General features: G+C 41.8%; 1 protein-coding gene across 5 annotated transcripts in view; it reads right to left on the minus strand.

Moving 5' to 3' along the window:
* Window positions 1–9,537: 9,537 nt before the first annotated feature.
* The window catches only part of TFDP2 (transcription factor Dp-2), a 56,495-nt gene continuing 48,844 nt past the window's right edge, over window positions 9,538–17,188 (minus strand). For all 5 annotated transcript variants that reach the window (XM_033068706.1, XM_033068705.1, XM_033068704.1 and 2 more), the window contains one exon: window positions 9,538–17,113. In XM_033068706.1, coding sequence (XP_032924597.1) covers window positions 16,945–17,113 — 169 coding nt within the window. In that variant the 3' untranslated portion in view covers window positions 9,538–16,944. The remainder of the gene's footprint in view (window positions 17,114–17,188) is intronic.

The raw sequence follows: 17,188 nt of genomic DNA on the forward strand, positions 1-17,188 counted from the left end.
TTCTCAGGAACTTGGTACTGAACCTGGATTTGCCCTATTTAAGTCTACCTCTCTGTAAAGCTTATTCATCATTACTTTTGGAGAAATTAAGTAGAGCTTGAAGCTGAACAAGAGCTTTGCATCAGAGGGTATTCTTTGGTCTTAAAAAATGAGATGGGGCTCCTGTGATGGAGAAAACTGCATCATTTAAGGTTTTCTGGAAAAACCCTAGATGCTAGGAGTAGGTGGGCAGCTCTGACTATGGATTTCAAAACCTCAGAATGCTCAAACCTTTAATCTTAAAGATTTTTGCAATTACTCAGAGCTTTGACTTCCCTGTTAGTGGAAGTGCTAGTCATCATCTTGCTCGTTAGGCACTTTCTAAGGCTACCATCAAATTACTGAATCCTTTAAATGAATTTATTTTTACAGTTTGTTTTAGTATACCTGGAAAGTAGTGCTTTTTTTCTTGCAGAAATAAAAATATTTTGTTAATGTCATCTACCATGAAAAATTTTCATTTAGACAGACTTTTTTTTCGTTGTGTTAACAGAATATGTGAGGCATAAATGTGTTCAGAACCTACTGTTCAGTTTTACCTGTAGGTCAGGTCTAGCTCCACCTACAAAGGGCAGAACTCTGATCTCCCTTTGCTCCAGTCTGTTGCAGATGTGGAAATGGCCTGAGGTGATTGCATGTTCTACCCATGTACACTGGGGGAATACAATTATTTCATTTATTTCAGCCCATCCTCTGCATCACTACTGAGGTGCTTTTCTGGTTTGGTATTTATTTCTTTCAGGTAACACCACATGGGCTTTCCTTTCAGTTTCCTTTTGAAGAACATCACTTCTGTGTTGGAAGCTTCATTTGTATTAGCTGTGCTGAGGGGATAAATCACTGAAGTAAATTTTATCCTCAGCTGTTCGGTATCATGAATTTTGTCCTGATGCTTGTTTGGTTACACATGTAGGCACCAAAAATGGGATTCTTCTTCTGCCTTAAGTTTCCTGACTATGAATAGTGCATCCATCAAAGGCCTCATTTTACAGTAGTCAGAAGTTGCCCTTCAGTTAAAACATGTAAAATTCCCATTGTATTCTTAGAAGAATCATTTTAATATAGAAAATCATAGTGAAATCCTCTGTAAGATATTTTCTGCAGGTTTTCTTCCTGTCTTAATGGGAGGGGAAAAAAATCAGAGAAAAGTCAAAAATTCAGGTTGCTGCAGTTTGAAGTATGTTAATTTGGTGACTGATTCTTAGCAGAGCTATCAGAAAATCATTAACATGAGGGTTACTAGAAGCTTGAATGTCACTGTGTAGTTTGGATCAAATAGCTCTAATAATGCATGACAAAAAGTAAGACTTCTTTTGTCTCTTTAAATCTCAGGCAAGCACGTAAGGAAGCCAGTAAAGGGAATTTCAAAATTTTGTTCACTAGCATGTACCTAAATCTTTTTTATGTGGTCTGATCGGTAAGTATTGCATGTCGCTTTGGAAGCAGTGCCTCATCTTGATTTTGCATTACCTGAAGGGAATTGTTAAGAGTTTAATCTGGATTTGGCAACAATTCCTGTAAAAAACTGATGGTTATCAATGTATTTGGAACAAAAAAAATCATATTCAAGTATAGAAAGTTTACTTAGCTGTGTATATTGTGTATTAGAAAGGGTTCTCTTCTTTTGAATTTGCTTTACAGTTGTATGGAATAAAAATGTGTCCTTCCAGTACCCAAATGTTATGTGACTTGTGAGCATATTATGCTATTTCTGTTTTTCTGATACAAGAGAGCCCCTACAGTGATAACTCCTCCAGGGTTTATTGTTTCTAACAAAATCTCTCTTAAACCTGCTGGGCTTCAGATTCTAACTTCAGAAGCTGCCACTTCACTCCTAATTACAAATGGGACAGATGCACTTAACACTATAAATATTTTAATGGTTATGATTTAGTACCAGGTTGTCTTAACATTTCAAGTGTTCTTGTGAATGTGAAAAAGCATAATGCATCAGAGCTTGGGTGAGTTTTAGTGTAAGGAATTGGGTTTTTGCTCAACACCTAACTTTTTTTAATGCTTCTTTTGCCTTTCCATTTTCAGGAGAGTTAGCATATACTTAGCACATCATCTGTAATTCTGCAACTCTCGAAATTTGTGTGGAGAAATTGCTTGATTTAAACATTACTTACAAGTGGTCGTAAATTTCACACCAATTGATTTAAATGTTAGTTTAAAACAAATCCACAGATAAGATTACAAATCTTAACGTGTTCTTGACAGAAGTTGCATCAATGGCTCTGCCTTCTTTTGAGAGCTGCTTATTATTTTGTCCTTAAGTTGCATAGTAACTTCCTTGCTGGCTATAAGGCAGTTTTGGGGTTTTTTTTAAGCTGATAGCGTAGAAGGGTTTACTGAAGTTCAAGGTGATGTATTAACCTACAGGTGAAGCCTGAAATACCTCTTAATTTTATTAGTTATCTTAAAGGACACAAAACAAGAATTCAGTAAATAACATTACATAAAATCTCTTTTATATGACAAGGTAATTGATGCCAAGGCAAGAGTATACTAAAATGCTTATAGCTTTCAGTAGTAGTTACAGTTTCACCTAAAGCTGAGGAATTGCAGGAAAATAGTGAAAGAAATATCATCGAGACACTGTAGTAAGGTAAAAATCGGACTGAGATAGCAGGGCAAGAGTGATAACTCTCTATTAAAGCAGCTGTTGGTGAATAATACTGGATGTCATTTGGCCTTAATGGTTTTGTCTGCATGGGACAAGTCATGATGGTGTGTATGATCTTTGCTTCAACCATGCTTAAAACTTCCCTTTATAACAGATTACAAATTTGAAATTTCCACACAGTGAAATGTGTTTGGAATCCTGTTTCTCATGGGGTAGAAGGAAGGGATAGCAATCCAAATTTTTCCTTATTACTTCTCCCATTTAAGGCTTAATTCTAATTAATGGTAGCAATGATTCTACATGCTCTCTTTCCTTTAGTTAGGTTCATATTTGGTAGTGGAATTAATAAAAGTGTATCAAAAATCCTCTTTGATAAAACTTTTAGTTCTCAGAGATGTTCCATTTATTGCTGGAGTTTGGGAGGATGAAGACACCTTTCTTCTGAACACAGCTGGCTAGTGGGACAAGAGAGAAGATCCCTGTACTGCTAACCAGGTCATGGTTTATAATCAGTCATGCACAAAAGCTCTCATTTGAGGTGTTCTTCAGGAAAGTGCAGCCTAGATGGGCTGAGAAAGAGCACACAGGTCAGTGCCTATGTAAGTTACTGACTTGACCATTTGATCTTTTTGAAATAATGTGCATGGTCTCTAGCTAAGAATAATACTTAGGATGATTGATCTGGATGTGCCTAATGGCTTGACAGATACCTTGAAAATTGTAGTCTGCTTGTTACCTGTATTTTAGTGGATCCATGTGTTTGTCTAAAGACTTGCTCTTCCTGCTGCAGTGTCACACTGTCAAGCAGAAAGCTGCTGCAGTGGATCTCATGTTTCCAAATGCCCCAATGTGTTAAAGTAGGTCAGAAATTGCATAAGATGCCATTACTGGAAACTGCTGTAGGCTGACTTGCATATGAAAACTCAGCAGTGCAACTGGCAAATGCACTCTGACAAAGAGCAATGCAGCCATGGTTTAAAAAATGACAAGAGAGCTCTCTGAAATCTCCCCAGGATATGAATGGCTGTTGGAATCGTGACATGTCTTTGCCCCTTCAGTTCATGTTCCTACTATCTGCTGAGCCAGAGCTGGCTGCCTGGCTTGTCAGGGGGCTCACACTGTTCTTATCTGCAGGGAACTCGGGCACATGGCTCCTTAACTCCTTCTGCACTGCAAAAAACACATTCTGTGTTCCCCTGCTTGCCAAGCTCCTTGAGAACAAACACACAGTCAACCATGTAAAGGCAAGAATCTGTGGTAGCTCTTCTACTGACTGAATGGTTGCTGGTGATCAGTAAGGGCCAGTGGGAGTGGAGATAAATGCACAAGTCTCTGCAGTTTCTCCTGTTCAATTTAACACCACCAAGCCCAGGGAGCACTGGGCAGGGTATGGCATGTGCATTTTCTCTCTTCCATAGCACTGTTACAGAGCTTTAGCACATCCCTGGGTATCCAATTCATGCAGTATTTTACCCTCTAGATAGAGTTACTAAAATGTGCCAATGGAGTGTAGTTCTGGAAGTATCTTCATCGCTCCTCAGGGTGCGTGCTTGTTCTGCTGTTTGTGCCTCCTGAGCCCATGAAACCAGACCCACTTAGTCTGTTGGCCCACTCTCTTCCATGCCCTTGTACTTTACTGAATTTTACTTTCAGGGTTTTTTTTTATCTTTTAAGAATTTGAACCCTGGAAAGCACTGTCTCCTGGTTTATTGGGTTTTTTTGCTACTGATACTTTCATGTAATCTTTTCTAATACAAGTTTAACCAGTTGAATAGAAACAAAAGAACTCCCAGTTGGGGGGGACTATACCCATTTGTAATCAGAGTGGGGTATATTTGGCTGCAATTATCTTTTAAAATTATTGTTATATTTTTAAACTTTCTTTTAGTCCAGTGTATTTTTAAACTGTGAATGGTTCATTAGTCAGAAAATATACTGCTTGGTGAAACATTTTCCAAAGGTTTGAAATATGGGCACTCCTCCATGAAATGAATGAATTTGTAGTTATTTCTGAAAAAATATTCTCCATCCAGGACTGCTTTATTTCCTGGAATTGCTGCATCTCTGGCAGTATATGTGCCCATTTGTCTTCATGCCAATCACCCATTTCCTACAGAGAAATAGATGGGTCAATACCAACCATCTCAGCAACACACACACTTGTACAGTTAGATGTGCTGGAAGGGTCTGCAGTTAATGTACAGACCTCAGCGAGTCTCTGTCACTGCAAAAACTTCTGCTCCTCATTTTGCTGCTCAAGGGCTAACAAATACTGGTCTGATAAATGCTCTGATACAGTTGACTCAGTTATTTGGCAATGGCCTCTAGACAGAGCAGCCCTATCACATCCCATCTTAATTTAATAGCCTTAATACATTGCCTGATGACATAAAACAGTAGGTAGAAGCTTGGCAGAACATGAAGTAGAAGTTTGTAAGCCTAGATAGAATGTTTAGAACTTGGCTTTAGTCATGCTAATGAGATGATGAGAAAATATCAAAAGGTGAGACGGTTTGAAAGTAGTAACAATAAAAACCTGGGCTTTCCTCGGGCTTACATCAACCTGGCCAACCTGATTGCACAGAGCCAGCAGCTGTGTTAACCTACATCTTATTAGCAACAGTTACAGCAGCATTTTCTACTGCTTGGTTAATTAGTAATACCTAATGACTTGGTTATGACAATGTCCAAGTTATCTTAGTGTTCAGATGCTAATTTCGAACTCTTCAGGAATCAGGAGTGTTTATAAAAAGGTGAATTTGGCAGCAGTCGGCCCAGGTTCCAGTGCGCCAGGAGCGGGGCTCGGTGCGCTCCGTCCCCGCGGAGCCCGGGCCGCTCCCGGACCTGCGGCACGCGCTGGAGCGGCGAGGGGCGCGCGGCCGCTACCGTGAGGGCAGGGGCAGGGCCGGGCCCCTCAGGGCCGGAGCGCAGGTACCGAGTGCGGGCAGGGGCAGGGCCGGGCCCCTCAGGGTCGGAGCGCAGGTACCGAGTGCGGGCAGGGGCAGGGCCGGGCCCCTCAGGGCCGGAGCGCAGGTACCGAGTGCGGGCAGGGACAGCGGCAGCGCCAGGGCAGGGCCAGCGCCGGCGGCGGAGCGGGTGCGGTGCCCGGTGGTACCGGAGCCCAACGCCGCTGGCTCGCCTGGGCCGGGTCCCGCGGCCGCTGGGGCCGGTCCCGGCCTGTGCGTGCCCCTGGAGTCGGGGGGGGCCGCGTCCGGAACCTCTGCGGGGCGGTGGCTGGGACACAGCAGGGCCGACTTTGCTGGGCAGTGAGTGAGGGAAGGGGCACGGGCCATGCCATGGCCGGGCAGAGTGAGGGAAGGGGCACAAGCCATGCCATGGCCCGGCAGTGAGTGCGGGAAGGGGCACAGGCCATGCTATGGCCGGGCAGAGAGTGCAGGAAGGGGCACAGGGCATGCCATGGCCGGGCAGAGAGTGCAGGAAGGGGCACAGGGCGTGCCATGGTCCGACAGTGAGTGCAGGAAGGGGCACAGGGCATGCCATGGCCGGGCAGAGAGTGCAGGAAGGGGCACAGGGCATGCCATGGCCGGGCAGTGAGTGCGGGAAGGGGCACAGGCCATGCCATGGTCCGGCAGAGTGCGGGAAGGGGCACAGGGCATGCCATGGCCGGGCAGAGAGTGCAGGAAGGGGCACAGGGCATGCCATGGCCGGGCAGAGAGTGCAGGAAGGGGCACAGGGCATGCCATGGCCGGGCAGAGAGTGCGGGAAGGGGCACAGGGCATGCCATGGCCGGGCAGAGAGTGCAGGAAGGGGCACAGGGCATGCCATGGTCCGACAGTGAGTGCAGGAAGGGGCACAGGGCATGCCATGGCCGGGCAGAGTAAGGGAAGAGGCACGGCCATGCCATGGCCCGCCAGTGAGTGCAGGAAGGGACATGGGTGCCCCCAACGCTGCAACACACAGGGGCAGACATGGGAATTCGGGAAATACCGGCCGGGTCCTCAAGACAAGGCTGTAGTTTCTTGGGGAGTAATACGGGTGTTGTGGTCAAAAGCTGTCATTCCAAAACAGTAGCTTTAAAGCATTAGAACTGCCTCTTAACAAAACAAACGAGCGTGCAAACACCTCTTTTTAACCAAGGTGTGGACTTAAAACATGCTGGCAGCTGTGGAAGCTCCATGGGATTAATTTCTACCCCCCCTTAAGAAAGAACTCTTACCTTTAGCACAGAGCAGCGTGGGTGCGGTGCGGGCATCACCATGGGCTGGCTGTGGTGCGTTCACTGCCTGCCTTTCCTTGCAGGAACTTGTTCTCCTTGCACTCAGCCCAGTCCTCTTACTGGGAGCTCTGCTTGCTGTTTTAATTTCACTCTGCAGAGTCGGAGGCTTAAATTGTACACAGGTCAATGCTAGGACATTTTCGTGGGGTTTACTCATTTGAAACGGTTTTTAAGTTCTAAATGTGCCAAGACACTTATGTGCTTGTGGTGCATATTTGTTAAATATAACTGTGTTGCGTATGCCAGCAGCTGCTGTCAAAATGCAATTTGCTGCTTTTTGCATAATATGGCATTAAATTTAACTTTTGTTATTTAATATTTGAAAAAAAATGTTCAGTTAATGGTTGCAGTTTAATGGAATGTATTATTTGTATGTAATGCTGTCATTGCTGCATAACCTGGACTTTAATGTCAGGATGATGAAAACTTGGGTTAGCACAGGTCATTTGAACCAAGGAGGAGTATTGGCTGCGTGGTTTCATGTATTGTACAAGAATGGTGCTTAGATAATTTTGCCATTGCTGCCTTATGCTGGAAGAACACAAACCCTTCTCTTTGCTTACTTCTTCCTTTTGATGTCATCTCATTGTTGCAGGCTTTTCTATCACTTCCTGTGTGGCTTTGCCTGGGACAATGGTTTTCGGTTTTTAATGGGCCTCTGGGTTCTCTGAGTGGCCGGTGAGGGATTCTTGAAATGTTACAAAACCGAGCCTGCAATCAGTTGTCCAGGGGGCAGCTCTAAGAACCAGTGGGCAGCAGGGCCTTCAACAGTCTGGGACTTTCAGTCTAACAGATTTGATTTAACCTTTGTGACAGATGGGAAGTTCTGTGAAATATGTAGGAACAGTTTCTTCTGTTTTGTTACCCCTGAACTGTGGTTCAGCAAGGAGGAGTCCCAGTGACATTAGGTTTTCCAGCCTTTGGAATGGTGTCCAGTCGCAGGACCAGAACAGGAATGCAGTATGATGTGGGACCCCCAGAGCAGACGGGTCCCTCCCCCGGCAGGCGAGGGACGGGCACTGCAGCACAGCTGAGCCTCCTCAGGAGCAACCTACACGGATCACACGGCTCAGGGCAGCACTCGTGACACGGCACTCGCACAATGAAGTATTGTTCACATTTATCTCCTATCCTACACTTGGGGTCGAGACAGAGTTTAATGAATAATAAACCTACACAAATTTGGGTTTTTTCTGCTTTTCCTGAATGTTTTCAGATATTTTTTGCTTCCTAACAGAATGTGTGGAATTCAACAAGATACAGTTTTAAATACTGTTATTTTTAACCAAGGACGATATTTGTTGTTGTCTTAATGCTTCCATTATTAGCACAGAGCACCTTAATCCTGCAGCAGTTATCATTGCTTGATTCCCTTTTTTAGGAAACATACAGATTTACTTACGTGAAGAAAAACACAAAGTAGTTTGTATGATGGTATCTGGTTGGACAGTCAGAGAAACTCTAACCAAAAGTATTTGTAATTTCAGAGAGTATTATTTGTAGACTTTTTAGAGATCTGTGCTGAGTACTTCTTAGAGAAGATGAAATGGGCTTTTATGCTTTTACACTTCCTCAGTTGCTTTGTTGGGTTCTTAGGGAGGAGATCCTCAGCTGAACATATAGCACAAAGAACTAAGGATTATTTAGAAGAGAGGTATTTTTTCCAACCAGGTTCGCCATCAGCTTACAGTTTCAGAATCATTCTGATAGCAACTTATGGAGCACTGACACAAAAGAAGGTAAGGATTTTTAGACTTTTTTTTTTCTTTTTTTTTTTTAAGAAGCATAAATAAACCATAAATATATTTATTTCTGATACAAATACTATACCCTCTTATCATCTCATTTCTGCAGTTGTTTCTTGGTCCTGAAAAAGACATTGCAAGAGTTTTTAGGTTGTTATTTGCCAAATCTGTTAGTGAAAATGTCTTCCCAAATATGCCACTGCATTTTAGATGAAAGGAGTTTGTGGTCATTTACACAAGAATGAACCCCCAGTTTTGCAAGTCTTCTGCTGTTGTCTTTAACCTTTACTTCTAGCTGATTTGAGATTAAAAATAGTGAGTCGTGGGTCTTCTGTGCACACAGGGAAAAGCAAGCACTGTGACATTACTTGGTGTTTTCATATTTGGCAGAGTTGGAAAGCCAACACAGATGAAGAGGGACTGCATCTAATGCTGCCTAAATTCTTGTCATTTGCAGTCTTGCTACCAAAATAGGAGGAAGGGGTTTGGAAAGATCTATGTTCAGTGTCTACAGGTGTTTGGAGAGTGTTCAACAGGATAGACTAGGGGAACACACCCTGTTTCTGGGGCCTTCTCTTAGGTATAAATTAGGTGTGTCTTGAATGGATAGAGACAATAATATCCCTAAACACTTGGTGAGTTATCAGAATGTACTAATCTCAGAAGTCCAGCATCATTTCCTGGATAATGACACAGGAGGTTTGTCTGAATGACCAGCCAACGATGATGCAGTTGCCAGACTGTGATAGATTCAATAACCAAAGGATGCAATATTTCCCATGTGAAGCAGAGCAGCTCCTTGTTTTCCTAGTGAGGTGCACAGACTGGCAGTGTTAACCTTGAACAACCTTTTCTCTGCAATGTTCTTCTCAAAGACAAGCTCAGTCCTGTTGCCTTGAAATTCTTTTATTCAGTTCTTCTACAATTAAAGTTTACATTTCAGTTCACAGAAAACTGGATGTTCTTCTCCAAAGCATATACAGCTTTCACCTTTTCAGACTGTCTGCTCCCCACCCCCATTTGCAAGGTACAATTCCCACTTGCAGCATTTTCAGTAAACATGGGATCAATTGAGTATACAGAAAAAGCTTCTATAAAATTTCCATTAAAAAAATAACAAGTTTTTATTTACAAAGTGTTTGCTACTACAAAGTAATATTTCCTATTGTTTCAAATATACTATTTGCTAATGCCAGTGTTCCTATTAGGAAAGTAGAACTTTGTATATGCACTTTTCTTTATATCTTTGTCAGTGTTTAAAGCACATAAAATACTACCACATTCTTTTTTACACTTCTCCTAGCCACGTACGATGTGGTAGTAGAAATTAACACTATTTGATCAGGACAAAAAAATCAGCATAGCTTAATAGCAGACTTTCTGCAAAAATAAAACTTTAGTTTATAATTTATAGATATTTGGAAAGAAAGAAATCCATGGAGAATTTAAAAAAATGCAGCAAATGAAGATGAATGGGAAACTTGGGCCTTCCTGAAGATACAAGAGTTCAGCACAAGAAAAGGGAGAAAAATTTCCATCATTGTGTGATGCTTTGTGCCAATGCATGTTGGGAGAGCAAGATGACTAGATTAAAAAAATTAATTAAAACTTCAAATCCCATATAATTAGCATTCTTGTAATTGGATTTGTCTCTTCCCACCCACTATGTTTACAAAACCCTGCTCTGAGTTCAGTGTTGGAGGTCATTAAATAACTTTGTCCATGACTGGCCTTATTCTTAAAAAAAAGTTTAATTTAAAAAGTTAATGGACTTTCAAGTGGTTTCTGCATTTTAAATATAAAAAGGAAGTGTCTCTATAATTACTTCCATGCAGAATATAGTTGATATTAAAAAGTGCTTCTGTAAGGGGGGATGGAGGGCTAGACCTGCCTTTTCTACCCCTTGCTGCCTGTTGCAGCACCTTCAGAACATGGGCTGATGGCACATCAGCCAGAATTCAGCATCAGTCCTCCTTGCCAAGGACTCATCTACTGCCAGATCATCCTCCAGGTGCCAACAAACAAGTCCTGGTGTAAAACTCTGCCTGTGCTTGCTGGCCAGTTTCTTCTGATGCCATGCAGGATATGCAAACACAAAGGCTGTGCCTTGATGCCAGGACGTGGTTTGCAGTTAGGGCCTGAGGAATGAGGACAGATTCATATCCTACTTCTTACAAGTTTGTTCAAAGTAGGAATAATTTTTTTACAGTAGGTGCTTGTGAGATACAGTGCCATAACATTTGCCTATGCTTCTCTGAAGTATTTTTCATGTACACAGCATGGCCTTTAAGACCAGGGAATGTTTCAGAAACTTGTATGATGGGTTGTGATTCCACTGGTGTTTTCCAGGGGAAATTCTGGAGGATCCATTTAATCCCTGCATTAGTACAGCCAAATCCGCTAATTGTTAAAGTTACAATAGCAATTTAACAAACCCATCAAAAAGCCTGGAGATTGGTTTTGTGGCCTTCACCTTTTCTGGTCGTTTCAACTTTTGTGGCTATTCACAGTAGCTGTGTGTGACCTGAAAATGTCAGCAGGAAGGGCTGTGGAGATGTGGTGTTTTTCCCTCTCTGGCTGCCTGGCTCATGTGGGTGGGCAGCATGGGCAGCACAGGAACCAGGCAGTGCAAGGGATGAGTGTTTCATTCAGCCTGGACAGGAGAATGGGCTAAAACCAACTCACCAGTAAAGACTCATTTTGTCTTGCAAAAAGTTCTTGCATAGATGAGTTTGATTTGCATCTACAGCTGGATTTAAATTTGACATTCCTGTATTCTGCTATCCCATGGTGTCCATAGATCCAAAGTAACCATGCCTAGAGAGTGTTGAAGTATGTAAGAATGGCATTTAGAGAAATCAGATTTAAGTGACTGCACTTTTCTACAGAAGACTAAGAAGAGATGCAAGTCTGGGTTACTGGGAGGTTCCTGTATCTGCTTGGAATTATCATGGCTCTGTTACAGACACTGACCTGACACAGGTCTGCTTTTCTTCCTAGATAAATGCAGAAGTACTTATTTGTTCCATATTGTTCCTAAGCAGGAGGCTTTCCCTTGGGATTTGGATGGTTAGATCTCTTCTGCCCAATTTTGAGCAAGGGTTTTGGGTGTCCTGCAGTTTAGGTGGATATCCTAAATGTTGGATTCTTTGGTACTGTCAAAAATATGGAAGCAGAAAGAAAACATTTTGCTTTTGTCTGATCTCTGGGTGGGCAGACAAGGTAGTATTAAAGGTGGAGAGTGACCATATAGATATATAGAACAGCTGCAATAAACAGCCCTTTCTGCTTTTACTGCCAGACTACTTCAATGAGCATTCCCTCCCCTCACTGTCAGTGCCAGCTGGGGAGGGATCCATGGATGCTACCTGAGGCACACAGACTGAAGGAGCTGGGGGGTTCTTGCACACACAACTCTGCAGTGACTTGAAAGGACAGTAATCCTTTGCAGATGGAATGAACAACTGTAACATCAGTTATGGATATTTTTGGCAATATACCTGGATCAGGGGGAGAAGAGTTACTCACAGCCTCTTAAAAATACTCAGCAGCTGAATAGGAAGGAGATAATCTGATTTGGGAACTTTGTTAAGACTAAGAAATGAGTATCATGAAGGTTTATGGTCTCAGGATTGGGTTGTGTGAACACCTGCCAGCAGAAAATTAAGTATTTAGAGCTGTTCATGTGCTTAGGTAGGTGTGTGATGTCCACAAATTAACAAATGATTCATTGGTGCATTGCTTGCAGACAGAGGTCAGAATTCAAGAAGTGGCACATTTTAAAGAAGAAACCTCCATAAACAGGTCCTTGGCCTCTCCCTCTCCTGTTCATCACTAATACTGCAAGAGACATCACTTCCCAGTGCTGACACCTTCAGCCTCAGAGGGACCCACCTGCAGCAGAAGGATGTCACCTCAAAGTATGCTATTACTACAATTTTTTAAATCACAAATTAAAAAAAGCACAGATAGTCTTTCCCCAACTCGTTACATCTGGTTATTTAATACCATGATGCTCCTGAGAGATTCCTGGAATGAAAAGATATAAATGAGGTGGGTCAGGCAGAAGATAGCTTGCTTTGTTTTTTTTTCTCTATACCATACCCTGTGGTACTGGCTTTGTTTTTAAATGAATCCAAACCCCAAACATCTTTAACTCACTAAAAGGAAAGTCTTTACAATCAACTGCCTGGATTATTTTCAGCTGAAAAGGGCCAGTTAACTACAAAAAGGATTATTGCCCAGAGTTCAAATGTGGTTAAGTTTCAGCCATACTCTTGAATTAAAATGCTGGATTTGGTCAAAAGAAATAGGACTTGAGTTTTTAAACCTTAACTGTGGAATTCTAAATTCAAGCACCATTTAATGTGTGAACATGAACTTGAAGGCCTCATTTTTCTTTAAAAATAGGATTAATATTTGGTTATTAGGCCTTTTTACATAAGTTACTTCAGGCTGACAGTTGATCAGCAGAAGTCCTTCTGTGGGAATTCTGTATCCTTGGCATTTTTCAGCTACTCAAAAGAATTTAGGGTTATTTGCAAGCTGTAGTTTAAAACCCCTTAACCAAAATGGAAACACTTACAGCAGGGCTTGTACTGGGTTTAATGGTGTTAGTTTAAACAATACCTTCAGTGGAACTGGTCTTATTTCTAGATACATGCACTTTCTAAGATTAGCTGGATTGTTGGCATTAATTCCAGTGTGGAAATGAGAAGACTGGTGCACTTTAATACAATTTTAAATACTAAAATCTACAAACATTATGTCAGATTTACACATAACAGAAAAATACTGTCTCCCACTCGTAGTTTTTCATCTAGATAGTGGAACTGACCAGTTGTTTTAAAGTCAAATTTAGATTTTTCAAGCGCCACAAAGTTAGTCCAGAAATAAAGTTGCTTACTGCACTATAGCTATAAAGGGATTTGCATACAGCATTATATTGCTTAGAGTCAAGTGCCTCCTGAATGTATAACCATGAGAGAGTGTTCCAAGACACAGAAACATCACTTCAATTTATCTTAAATATAAGTTGCATGAAAATTTAAATGTTAACTTTTTCTTATACAAAGTATGATCTAGTACCAGTTGCAGCTTGATTCCTGTCAATGAATGTCAGGGGTATTGCACGAGACAGGAGATGATGGGAAGTGAATAGAAAGTGGGAAAACCAGTCTTGATCATGACCATTTTATTGTGGAAAGTGCTGGCTCTCAGCAGGAGGGAGGGCCTGTGTGTTGAGACAGCTGAGCACAAGCACTGCCATGAGCTTAGTGGGAGCTCTGTGGTTTGTTAATTTTCTCAACCTCTGTGTTACAATTGCAGCAGCTGCCTTTAGTGAGGTCTTGCATTTACCTGTTTTGGTTTGTGGTTTTTGTGTGTTTTTTTTTCTTTTTTTAATATGGCAGCTAAGATCACCAGGAATGATTGAAAGGTTTGCCTGAGATCATACACAAGTGACTGTGGCTGGAAAAGGCTCCAAATTCTCCTAGTTCCCAGACTTTAGTGTAGCCACAAGACCACAGTGCTTCAGTTGAACTTCATCCTCAACTGGTACTTGGCACAAAGAAGCCCAAGGAAAGAATTTACTTTTGAAGTCTCTTCTAAATGTTCTAACTTGTTTTGTCCTTTGTATTCAACTAGTTCAGGAAAAATTACTTTTAGAGGCTTGGGTTAGCTGTCAAATAAATGTTATGTGCTCCCATATTTTTTATTTTTGTCTTTAAATTTGATAGTTTGATGTCTGCCAGAAAGCAAGCAGCTGTGCAGGCTGCAGCTCTGAAGGGCACAGACATCAATTGAGGAAAGGTGTCATTTAAGATCTTCCTCCTGTAAAGGAGAAAGCCCACTGATTGCTAATAAAATACATTCAATTTCTGGGGTGGAAGCCTTTTTTTGCCAGGTTCTTATAGTTCAAAGTGCTGCTCTTTAGGAACTGTTTAGTATTTTGCTGGTTTTTGTTTTTACACAGATCTTGAGGGGGAATGTGAAGAAAGTGTAAAGTTAAATGTGTCTCTAATGAATTATTGGGGGGAGGCAGGTATAACTACTTTGGAAGATATTTCCCTCTTTAAGAATTCCTTAGGATCATGCATATATAAGTTATCTTTGATCTGCCCTCTCCAGTGAAAGCTGACTGACAGGGCAGTTTTTGAAAAAGCAATGGGTTTTTTGAGAATGAAAGTGATTACCTGTTTGAATGAAATGTCAGTCATGAAGCTGACAATTCCATAGTAATATGTGTGGAGTACCTGTTCCCTTCTCCCCGTTTCAAAAGTGAGCCACTTGGCTCAAAGCACTGACTCTCAGCAAGAATATTCTTTTGATTCTGTAAAGCTTTTCTGGTATGGAGGTAGTGTTACAGATTCAGTGGAAGTGAGGGGATGTAAAGTCCTCAGTCCTGCTGTTACCTGTGAGCCCTGAGCCCAGGATGGGTCTTAACAGTCTTGCCCCAAGGGTGAATATCTTGGTAGGCATTTTAGTTTGTACATTTGTCATTCATTTGTGTAAAACAGATAGCTTAGTCAAGAGCCATACCTACACACTGGTGCTGCCCTCAGATACTCCTCAAGTGCAGGAGTTTGAAGTAGCTGTGAAAAGTTTCTGTCTGGATGCTTTAGTTTGTGATGTAAACATGCAGGTGCTCATCTACTCCTCAGTTTTACCTGTCCTGTGAGCAGCCAGCCCTGTGCTAACTCCTGCACACAGCCAGGCAGCTCTTGAGCTGGAGCCTCATTTTCTCTCTGTAGCTCAGGCTGGGTGCTTTTGGATCTTGGCCCAGGTGAGTGTAGGTTTGGCTGTAAAAGATGATGTGGACACAGCTCAGGCAGTGAGAGGGATCCTGCCAGCAGCACAGGGGTAGCTTTGCTCAGGTGAGCAACAGCACAAGCTGCCTCATTACCCCATGCAGGAACAGAGCCGGGGCAGCTGAGACAAAGGGCTACCACCTACAGACAGTGGAAAAAATGGAGAGATTTACCTCATGAAAAGTAGTTAACTTAGAGTCTAGGCAAAGTCCTGGATGCTGGAACACCATGGGAAGAGAGTACATCTACAGTGTATTTTGCATTGATATTCAAGTTGTTTGGGTTTTTTTAAAGGTCTTTATGACTGGATGTGATAGCTATGGAAAACACAGCCTCCTGCTGCATATCTAATTTAACAGTTCACGTGGGATATGTGTTGGGTAACTTGAGCCACAGATTATTTTAAGTGGTTTTATCAAAACTTTCAGAGGTGCATCAAGGTGAGTGCAACTGAAGTTACTGATAAGAAAGTCTGTCAGAATTCAAGCTGACCAGAATGCAAAACATGAAATGATGTATTGTTGAAATTTTATTTTCTTTTCCTAAGAACCTCAGCCTATGACTTTAAAAGTTATATGACCTGCCCACCTCAAATCTGAAAAGACTGCCTTGAAAACACACTGCCTGAGATCCTTAACATGGTGGGAAGCCTTTTTAAAAAAAACAAGACACGCTCTAACATCAAAGGGATTATATAAAGTTAGAACAATAAAGGAGAAGCTACACCAAATATGCTGTAATCTAGAAATACAATTTTTAAACTTATTTTCCTTGAAAAAAGCTGGTGCAGAGAATACTGTTTTTTTCCTGACTGTTTTAATAATGGCTAAGAATAATCACTTGTAATAAATTAGGCCTGCAATATAAATGAACATATGAACCTTTCATACTAATGTTACTTTTAGAGTATCTAAAATGGATAGAAACTATTTCAAGATTCATCATTTGCAATTTATATTACTTTAAGAATCTTCTATACAGCAAGTTGAAAAGAAAAACAGCAAACATTTTAACAGCCCCTCCTCCCTATAACCACTTTCATACAAGATAGTTTTAAATAATGATTTTAGCACATTTGCATGTGCTCTCTCCGCCTTTTTCTAAGGGCAGCACAGCCAAAAGACTGTGCAGGACTTGGCTTTTACTGACTGACTGTTTTCTTCTCCATCTGAAAAAGTCAAAGGGAAGACAGAGACTTGAGTCCCAAAATGGAAAAGAAGAACTTAGGGTTTACTTTGCCGAATCTCCAGGGACTTTGTTCTTTTCCTCATTTATAGTTTATAAAACCCACTTTGCTCTGTCTCTGCATGTCACTCTGTGTTCAGTTATACAATTCTTCAATTTCAGCTATGGATAAACTTGTTTTGAAGCTTCTGTTTTGGTTCACCGAACACAGTGCAAACCAAGGCAGGAAACCATAAAATCCAAACAGGAACTCCCATTAAGAATATTTGAGCAGCATTTTGTATATTTCATTTTCTACTGTCCTCATTCTGGGGAGGAAGAATCCTCATCTTCATCGTCTTCATCTTCCTCATTGAAGGAGCAGGGTGTCTCCCCCCGGGAGGCTGCACTGCTGGACTGCTGACTGCTAGGGGCAAGCAGCTGCCCAGTTGCTAAGGCCACTTCAGCATCCAAACACAACCCTGGGTTCTCACTAGCAAAACAACAGAAAGGGTGAAGTTTAGAGAGTTTCTCATGGGTTTTAAGCTTTTTCTTTTTGGCCTCAGCT

This window comes from Catharus ustulatus, chromosome 10 (assembly GCF_009819885.2).
Source record: "Catharus ustulatus isolate bCatUst1 chromosome 10, bCatUst1.pri.v2, whole genome shotgun sequence".
In the NCBI taxonomy this organism is placed as follows: Eukaryota; Metazoa; Chordata; class Aves; order Passeriformes; family Turdidae; genus Catharus; species Catharus ustulatus.